Genomic DNA, 9659 nt, shown 5'->3' on the forward strand with positions numbered 1-9659 from the left:
ATGTATGTACATCAAAATAAACAGCCATTTTATTATTACAAAACACGCATATTAGAAATATCTAAATATCTAAAATGTTCTTTTAATTCAACTTAATAAGTTTAATCACATGTATCGGTGTTATCAAATACTATATGGAAATGGCGATATAAAATAAACATAATGGTTTATTTCTGAAACTGTAATGAGCTCACGCTGTTAAAAAATATCTTTGTCTCCCGCGCAACTAAGACAAGTAATCGCCTTTAGAGTAGTAATAGAGAAGATCTGAATGTGAACAGATGGTCTCTTGATTAAGTTTGACACTGACGCATGTAGGAAGCCACTTCCTCAGGACTTTCCTAAACCAGTGCTGAATGAATACATGAAGAGGAGGGACACTTGTTTTCCTAAAGAAATACAGGTAAGGCAATTCTAAACTTTAATTTTTAAAAGGGGCAGGTCGAAATATTTGTATTTTCTCTGTATGTGTAAATGAAAATTATGAGTAACGTAAACGCGGCGTGACTGCGTTTTTTTTACGTCCGCGATAACTTGCAAGGATCAAAGTTATCTAGCAAATGAAAGCTGCGCGCAAGTAGCGCATTAGTTTATTATATCCTACTAACTATAAAAAAATCTGAGAAATAGTCCTCAAAAACAACCCTCGTCTGATACGGGAAGATTGACACGAATCAGCTAATCTATTGATTGTCGTAATTTATCACAGAAGGTACATTAATAAACAAGTAATTTGAGTAGCAGATTTTATACGTTGTTTATCAGTATTGGTTTGCATTCGGTAATAATAGCCTTTCTCCCTTATCCTCCGTAATGTTTTTGCTTTAATTTTGTTGTGCCTCATCAACAAATAGATTGCAAGTCTATGCTACTTTTAATTATTAAGTCTTCGGGGTGAAACGGAAAAACTGATTAAAAAAAAATACGAAACAAAAGAGCGTCAATCCTGAGTAGTCATGCATCTTGGCTTCATCTTAATTAACATCATGTTTTGGTCTAATACATATTTTTTTGTTTACATATTCATTTCACATCTTGTCAGTTGTAAATAACGATGAGCTGTAAGCAAGTGGATCTAGATAGGCTTTACAGAGTATTTTAATGTCTGAACGTCCTGAACATTAAAAATGTTATCCTGACAACATTTTTGTTATCTTTCCAAGGAGAACAGCACTCTGGAAGAGCACTAGGGATCGTTTTTCCATAATCAGGTACTATATAAAAGCTCATGTTTGCAGACACTCTGTCAATAACAGTCAGATGAAAGCAGTCACCTCTGAGCTCACTAGTCATGGCAGGGTTGCAGATCAGGAGATGAAAGATCAGATTAACCCTGGGGACTTCACAGTAATACTGACACTAATCGCTAACCGTATTTTATTATTTCCCTCACACTTTTTGTTTCTTTCTAGATCTTGCAAATGATGAAGATGATGACAAGGATGATAGTGAACCTCAGACACTCATTTGCATGTGATGGCTTGCAGATGACAGAACATTAAGTGAAGTGTCATACTGAAGGTAGGCATCCTCTAAAGATCTGCCAGTTTGAGACAGAGCAATTACTATGGTTAATAAGGTGTACCGAATCTATGATGTTTCATAATATTACTATTTCTTCTTGGTATTTTAGCTGTAAGCTTTGGTTACATTCTGTTATTTTTAAATATGCTATAGAAATAGGCTTTTGCAAGCATGCACAGTATTAAAATAACAATGCACTTTTTTTTTAAATCACAGGAAGCTGCAAGCATGTCTTGCAAAAGAGAAATCTGTGTGAAGCCTATCTACAGAAATAAAGTAAAGCAGAAACCGGGAGCTTTTCTGCTTGTGTGTGTGTGGCTCCTGTGCTCACAGTCAGTGTCCAGCAGCAACCAAAGCTCTCGAGGCCAAACCGGTGAGCTAAGCTAGTGCAACATCTCTCTCTTTCTCTCTCCCCCTTCGTCTTTCCCCTCAGGTCTAATTAAACACACTGGACACACAGTTATATGGCCCCTCTGGGAGCACAGTCAGACCACTGCTAATAACAGCTAAAGAACCATTTGCCACCTATTATAGCTCATTCAGTGAGTTGGTCATGAGGTTTTTGGTAGATTGAAAGTACTTTATGTTTATTTGCATGCTAAAAGAGTCAAATAATACATATTTGTATATATGTGTATTCCATCACTCTGTGTCAAATTAACCAAAGTTGGAAACTTCCCTAGATAATTTTTTACATTTTGTTGATTAAAAAATCTTTTCTGCTTTTTGTGAAGTCACTGTAACATAGCTCAGCATAGGCTAATTGTAATGTTGTGTATGTCCATGTGAGGGCGGCAGAATACTAGAAATTATGTTCCCTGAGCTTCTGTTTTCACAGTTTTGTATTTCAAGATGTGTGTACTCACAATATGGCAAACATTCTGTTTCTGCCGTCTCTAACTTTATTTTTGTCAATGTATGGTCGGTCTGAAGTTAAGCCGGGTACCTGTGAGGTGGTGGCGGCTCATCGTTGCTGTAATAAGAATAAAATAGAAGAGAGGTCTCAGACGGTCAAGTGCTCATGTCTTCCTGGACAGGTTGCTGGGACCACCCACGCCCAGCCTTCATGTGTAGATGGTATGTCCACTGTCCACAGTCACAGATTTTCATATTATTTTTGTGGGATGCTGCTTCTATACTGACAGGTGTCTATATAGTTCATAATAACTGTCGTATTGGTCAAAACAAACAGAAAATTACTCGGTATGTATGACAGCATACGCTGCAGTCATTGATATTTTAGGAATATTGATATTCTGTTATAGTTTTTGTTAATATAGTGAATTAGAATTTCTGAATTTTGTTACATTTTTAGTAATTTTGTTGTGGTTTTGTTGTTTTATTAGTGTTGTTTAATTACATGTTTTCTTTCAGTTTCAACTAATAAACATTTTTTGTAGATTTCCTGCTTAAAAAAAAAAAAAAACAGCTGAAATTAGCCTAAACTGGTTGGCTGGTTTTAACTGGTCATCCAGCCTGGCCTTAGCTGGTCAGCAGGCTGGTTTTAGAGGATTTTTGGCCACTTCCTTAGCTGGTCAGGCTGGGAGACCAGCTAAAACCAGCTACGTCCATCTTCAAACCAGCTATGATCGATCATCCAACCAGTTTAGGCTGGTTTTCGCAGTTTTTTTCAGCAGGGTTTAGTTTCAGTTCTAGTTTTAGTTGATATTAGTAATCCTGGCTGCATTCGATGGTTTGCAAACTCCTGTTGGATCCATTTGAGTTTTAGAAACAGGTTGGACTTCAGGGCACCATTTGATTTAAAACTCCAGCAACATAAAACAGTGGATTTCTCAAGCTGTCAGTCTACTTAAATTTACCCCAGGCTTCGAGGTGTGAATCTAATCCTGCTCTGCCAGTTAGCTGACTTTTCAATCAACAGATATTTTTGAGGATTTACTGCCACACACACTGTTTCTTGCTGGAGGTCTCTTCTGTTTTAGGATTTCTGCAGCAAGTTTCTGGATGATATACAAAACTTGTGTAAATAAATTAAAAACAAAACACTAAAAATTAAACTTGGTGGTTTTGAAATGCTACAAATGAATTTAACAAACAATGTTGTTAAATTATTGCTGTTTATCTTTAAGCAACAAGATGGATGAGATTTTACAATTAACCATTTGCAGGGAGTTTGATTGACAGGCGATCTGACCAATCATAATGGCGAATCTGCCATTTTCGTCCGACAAACAAACCAGACAGGAAAATGGATTAAAGGAGAAGTCCACTTCCAGAACAAAAATTTACAGATAATGTACTCACCTCCTTGTCACCTAAGATGTTCCTGTCTTTCTTTCTTCAGCCTTAAAGAAATTATGTTTTTTGAGGGAAACATTTCAGGATTTTTCTCCATATAATGGACTGCTATGGTGCCCCAAGTTTGAATTTTTCAACATACCCTAGATGTCATGGACCGGAAAAACAGTTCAGACAGAGTATAACAAGATGAGCGTTTGACATTAAAAAGGATATAAATTGTATCGTTTACAACCGCATTTGGGATCGTTTGAAGCCACATTCAAACTACATTTTGGAAGTTCAAACTCGAGGCACCACAAAAGTGCACTATATGGAGAAAAATCCTGAAATGTTTTCCTCAAAAAACATAATTTCTTTACGACTGAAGAAAGAAAGACATGAACATCTTGGATGACAAGGGGGCGAGTACATTATCTGTCAATTTTTGTTCTGGAAGTGAACTACTCCTTTAACATTGGTAGACTTGAACTTGAAAAATGATGTGTATTGATGTCTTTGCGTGGTTGAAACAAGGTACCCTCTGATGTTCACTCGTGTTTATTTCATTATATAGTAAAGAGAAAGAGATGATTGGTTCATGTGCTGCTTGAACTGTAACTGCTTGAAGGCGCTACAGCGATCTGTCATGACACATTAAAGAGCCACAAAACAGTATTTGTTGATAACATTTGTAAGCTGAGATATTGTTTCACACTTAACTTGCTCTGTCTTGTCTATTGGCGCGTTTTCAGCTTCTTTGTTCCGCGATGTATTTTTTACTGTGTGAGAATATGATTTGTGGTGTAAAGGGGGCTATAGCTTGTCGGACATTACAACAGTAACGAATAGGGGCGGGTCTTTTCGAAGGGTCAGTTGAATATCAATATATCTGTCCAAAATTGGCAGATGACTAATATGGTATTTTTTATCAATACAGTTGAAGTCAAAAGTTTACATACACCTGGCAGAATCTGCAAAATGTTAATTATTTTACCTGCCTGCTGTTCTTCAGAAAAATCCTTCAGGTCCCACAAATTCTGTGGTTTTTCAGCATTTTTGTGTATTTGAACCCTTTCCAACAATGACTGTATGATTTTGAGATCCATCTTTTCACACTGAGGACAACTGAGGGACTCATATGCAACTATTACAGAAGTTTCAAACACTCACTGATGCTCCAGAAGGAAGAAACTATGCACTAAGAATCAGGGGTGTAAACTTTTGAACAGAACGAAGATATTTTTCTTATTTACATGTTTCCCAGAAAACAAAATAAGTTAAATTTACCCTGATCTTCAGATTCCACCGCTTGGCTCTTAATGCATTGTGTTTCCTTCTGGAGCATCAGTGAGTGTTTGTAATAGTTGCATATGAGTCCCTAAGTTGTCTTCAGCATGAAAAGATGGATCTCAAAGTCATACAGTAATTGGTGGAAAGGGTTCAAATAAACAGAAATGCTGAAAAACCACAGAATTTGTGAGAACTGAGGAATAGCGGGCAGTTTAACTGTTCAGGAATCATGAACAACTATGACTAAACAAAAAAAAAAAAAAACAGCTGTGGACCATTCAGGTAAAACCACAGTGTTAAGAATCAAGTCTATGTAAACTTTTAAACAGGGTCATTTTTATAAATTCAACTATTATTTTCTCTTGTAGACTATATGCTTATTCAGGTCAGTACTAAATAAAAAATAACATGCATTTTGTATGATTCCGTTTATTTTGGCAAAATAATTACCATTTTGCAGATTCTGCAAGGTGTATGTAAACTTTTGACTTAAACTGTAAATTGTATTTATACAAATAACGTTCCTCAATAATATATAATGCCTTTTTTTGAGCACAGGCCACTTGAGCTTGCATTCAGTTGTGCTATCAGTGAATCTCTAGTACTTGGATTTAGTCTAAATGATAATGCAGAATCATACAGAATTCGATTCAAATTCTTCATAATTCATTCTTAGATAAAATGTCAAGAAAAAGTTTTGAAAGAAAAATCCAGATGTAATACCACATTCACTTTTCATATATTTTCTCATATCTTCGATAGCATTACTATATCCTGGTGCCTGGGGTGCACATGAATTGTGTTAAGCAGGATATTACCATTTTACAAAAGAAGCTGCAGACTCTATGTATGGTTCTGTCCCTGAATATCCAGCTGAAAAGTCTAGCATGAACTTTTAGACCATCATTGTTTTTCTAAGGAAACTGACCAGTACAAGTCTTGCAGGTTAAGGGACCCATGCTGTGACTGTGTCCAAAATAAATCATATGCTGTTCTGTCATGCGGTTTTGTCAGCATGGAGCATTAATCACTGATGGCTTGTGAGTTTTTGTGTAGTTTTAGCATGCAAGTTCTTCTTGCTGTGTGGGTTTGAGTGTGGGTTTATGTGCATCTGAGAGGTGGGCACTGAGTTTATGTGGGTGTTCATATCATGGTCGTTTTTTGTATGCCTCTGAGCAGGTGGAAACTTGAGAAAACTGAGCTAAACTCAGTATTTCACAATGTGTTTTCAATCCATTTTAGTTGTTCTTACTAGATTACTAGATTCTGATTGGCAAACATATGCAAAATGTTGTTTTACATAATGACTGCAAAACTCTGGAATGGTATCTTGTCCTGAATTTCTTGATTGTACTGTATGTTGTTCCTGTCTTTCACTTGTTTCTTTTCATTTCCTTTCAGCGTCTATCATGCGAATGAAGTGGTGGTGTCAAATGGAGCCATGCTTAAATGGTGAAGAGTGTAAAGTGTTGCCTGACCTCAACGGCTGGTCCTGCAGTTCCGGGAATAAAATCAAAACTACCAAGGTGAGTTGTAGGGCCTGGCTTATGGAGAGAGTCCACTTTTAGAAATACAGTCAGCTGTTCGACAGAGACCACACATATGCCAGAGCTTCAGTGCCAGATGTTTAGGGCTGAATGTCTCAGCAGCGATGCTTGTTTGGACTTTAAATGCATCAGTTTTCTTCTATTTATTCATTGCTAACTCTACCTGTCATATGGAATATCGTCTAAAGTGCATCTTGGCTCTTCTTCCCCGCTTAGGTCACGCGGTAAAGCAACACTTCTGTGGACATGTGATGACAACTCATAATTTCACACAAGCATATTTTAAAATCAAACCTGCAAATGTCAACAAAAATGCACGCTTGAGCAGAAACGAGTGAACTGTGAACTAAGACTGTGAGAAGAGTTCAAGGCACTTGCTTGATGAAAACCTAAATATTTATAGTTCAAATTAATGAAAGAAAAGTATCACGGTATTTCCACAAAAATATTAAGCAGCACCTGTTTTTAAAATGTTTCTTGATTGGCAAATCAGCATATTAGAATGATTTTTGAAGGATCGGGTGAAAATGAAGACTGGAGTAATGATGCTGAAAAATCAGCTTTGCGTCACAGGAATAAATTACATTTTAAAATATGTTCAGATATAAAATTATGGTTATGGTTATAATATTTCACAATACTGATTTTACAGTTTTATTTTTGTTTTTACAGTTTTGTTTTTGGGTAAGCATAAATAGTAGAATAGTATATTTTCCAAAATATCATCTTTTGTGCGTCACAGAAAGAAAAAAAAAGTCATGCAGGTGTTGAAAGACACAAGAGTGAGAAATTGTTGATTTGTGGGTGTACTATGCCTTTAAATATTTTTGGAAATCACAGGTATGTTTTGGTTTTTCGCTCTCCATCTTGATTAAACCATGTTGCACTATAATACGAAAATCCGTTGTTCCCCAAATTGTAACCAAGTTAACTCTGATGTTGTTTTTGCACAGCAAAACAACTTCTGGATGTCTGATTTAGACAAATATTAAAATAAAGCCCCTACCAACACACACACACAAACACACTGCCAGTTTCTTCATTTTCATCTGACTGACTTGACACACCACCTGCAAGTGGAGGCAAGTAAACATGGAAGTTTGGAGCAAAACAAGCCCTGTTTGATATGGAAATAGAACAGAGGAGTGTGAGAGTGTGTGTGTTTATCTGGATGTGTGAGAAAGACAGATGGAGAACCAGACTATGCTGGAGCCCATGTGCTCCTGAGTTGTAGGTCATTATCATATTAGAGTTTATTAAAATTTTGATTCCCGGGTTTGGAGAAGTCGGGGGCTCAGCTTTAAATTATGACTGTAAAAACAGTGAAATTATGTATTTGTTTGCTTACACAAACACATGTTGCGGATCACCGCAGGTTCCAGTTTGTTATTAATTCACACCAGGGTCACCGCTGACTGTTTTGAATGATTTATCATGAGACTCATTAAGACGCATGACAATACACTGAATTAATTTGCTGGTTTCAAATATAAAACTGAGATTTTTGAAAGTGTTAATGAATATTTCATTATTGAGGTGCCTCTCTGTATCGTTATTTAACCATGAAGAATGTGGGTATTTTTTCACCTTGTCGCTCTGCAGTGCCCATAAAATTATACCTGACAGTTTAAGTGGCAAGAGGGAAGATGAATTTGAATGTATTTCAAAATAAACACATTTCAATTTTAATGACACAGAACTCTCCTGGAGAGAGTAATTGTTCTGTGTGGAGATTCAGAAAACAGGGTATTACTTATGCATGCCGTGCCTGGCATCAGTCCCCCGGGGAGGGCCGGCGCGCTCCTGTAGTGTTTTAGAAGAGCCGAGGACAGTGGATGTAAGCATACCTGCTTGAATTTAAACGACGTTGACGTCCATAATGAACTTAATGGTGGGGTGCTTGAGTTTTACGTTCACACTCTTCTGTTTGCATCGCATTGTTAATAATAAGAGTGCAGCTGAATAACTCGATGTGCCATTGTTCGCATACTTTAAAATAAGGAAATGAGGAACTCATGCCAACACGCTATGCCAGCATCTTATTACATCCAGCAGTGAGCGGAGGAAGACAGAGAAAATTGTTTGGCTCTGTGGGAAATAAAAAATTCAAATTATCAACTCTTTTAGACGGGCAATCTACCATTACCAGGCTCAGGTGAATCCCTCTTTTGGAGGGTAAAATTAGTGGGAATGGATGTGGGGACAAAAAAATCCCAAATGTGTGTTCATTGGTCAAATAATAACCCAAATCCCAACTTAAATCATACTCACAGTGGGATAGAGACAAGGAGGGAGATGAACACGTCATGTGACATCTGTGTGCTATTTTAAAGAGAAGGTTCAACTAAAAATTAAGATTCTGTCACCATTTATTCATCCTTGTCACACCTCTGGACCTGTTGTGTTTTCTGTCCCCATGCGCTCTTCATGACCTAGTTTTTCCCTCATGTTTGATTGTCATTTGGTTCAGGTGTGTCTTGTTTATTACCCTTGTTTACTTTAGTACTTATAGTGTAGTCTGTCCCTTGATTCCTTTGTCTGGTGTTGTCTCTATTTGATTTGCTACATGTGTCTCCAGCCTGCCCTGTGTTACCCTCTGTCTCAAATATTAAAGACTGTTGTCCTGCATCTCCTTCATCTTCATGTTCCTCACTTCTATACAGTCGTATCATGACAGAACACCGGACAAAAAAAAAAAAAAACGTAACCCCTCTGTTTTTGTTTCCACATTTTGTTCAGTGTTTATTTCTGTTTTTTCCCTATGGATCCCCTCGCTGCTGTGTTTACCTCCCTAGTCCGAAAGGACCTGCCCCTCCTGGAGTATGCATTTGAGTTCAGTCAGCTCGCCGTTTTACCGGTAAACTCACTGTTCGACATCGGGGTAAATTACCACCTCCCCGTCGTCCTCCCAGACACCATTGGACTGAGCTGGAGGGAGGCTATTATCCAGTGTCTGGACAGTGTCCGGCCCCGATCCAGAGCCCAGCACACCATCACCTCGCTATATGGAGCCCAAGCCTGAACCCACCGATGACGGAGAGCCCGAGCTCTATGGAG

The 9659-nt window shown here is 37.6% G+C and overlaps 1 protein-coding gene across 1 annotated transcript; it reads left to right on the forward strand.

Moving 5' to 3' along the window:
- Nucleotides 1–355: 355 nt before the first annotated feature.
- Nucleotides 356–9237, forward strand: LOC127154530 (chemokine-like protein TAFA-3). The gene is made up of 7 exons (XM_051096124.1): nucleotides 356–403; nucleotides 1164–1211; nucleotides 1413–1521; nucleotides 1741–1897; nucleotides 2458–2601; nucleotides 6457–6581; nucleotides 6819–9237. The coding sequence occupies exons 4-7, from the start codon at nucleotides 1753–1755 to the stop codon at nucleotides 6828–6830; spliced, it is 426 nt and encodes a 141-aa protein (XP_050952081.1). The 5' UTR covers nucleotides 356–403; nucleotides 1164–1211; nucleotides 1413–1521; nucleotides 1741–1752; the 3' UTR covers nucleotides 6831–9237.
- Nucleotides 9238–9659: the final 422 nt, after the last annotated feature.

Source organism: Labeo rohita, chromosome 23, assembly GCF_022985175.1.
Source record: "Labeo rohita strain BAU-BD-2019 chromosome 23, IGBB_LRoh.1.0, whole genome shotgun sequence".
NCBI classification, from domain to species: domain Eukaryota; kingdom Metazoa; phylum Chordata; class Actinopteri; order Cypriniformes; family Cyprinidae; genus Labeo; species Labeo rohita.

Bases quoted from the DNA above. Each gene is read 5' to 3' on its own strand.
- LOC127154530 (XM_051096124.1), top strand. From the start codon at position 1,753: ATGTCTTGCAAAAGAGAAATCTGTGTGAAGCCTATCTACAGAAATAAA. The intron at 1,898-2,457 runs GTGAGCTAAGCT...GTCGGTCTGAAG, and splicing joins AAGCTCTCGAGGCCAAACCG to TTAAGCCGGGTACCTGTGAG. The intron at 2,602-6,456 runs GTATGTCCACTG...ATTTCCTTTCAG, and splicing joins CCAGCCTTCATGTGTAGATG to CGTCTATCATGCGAATGAAG.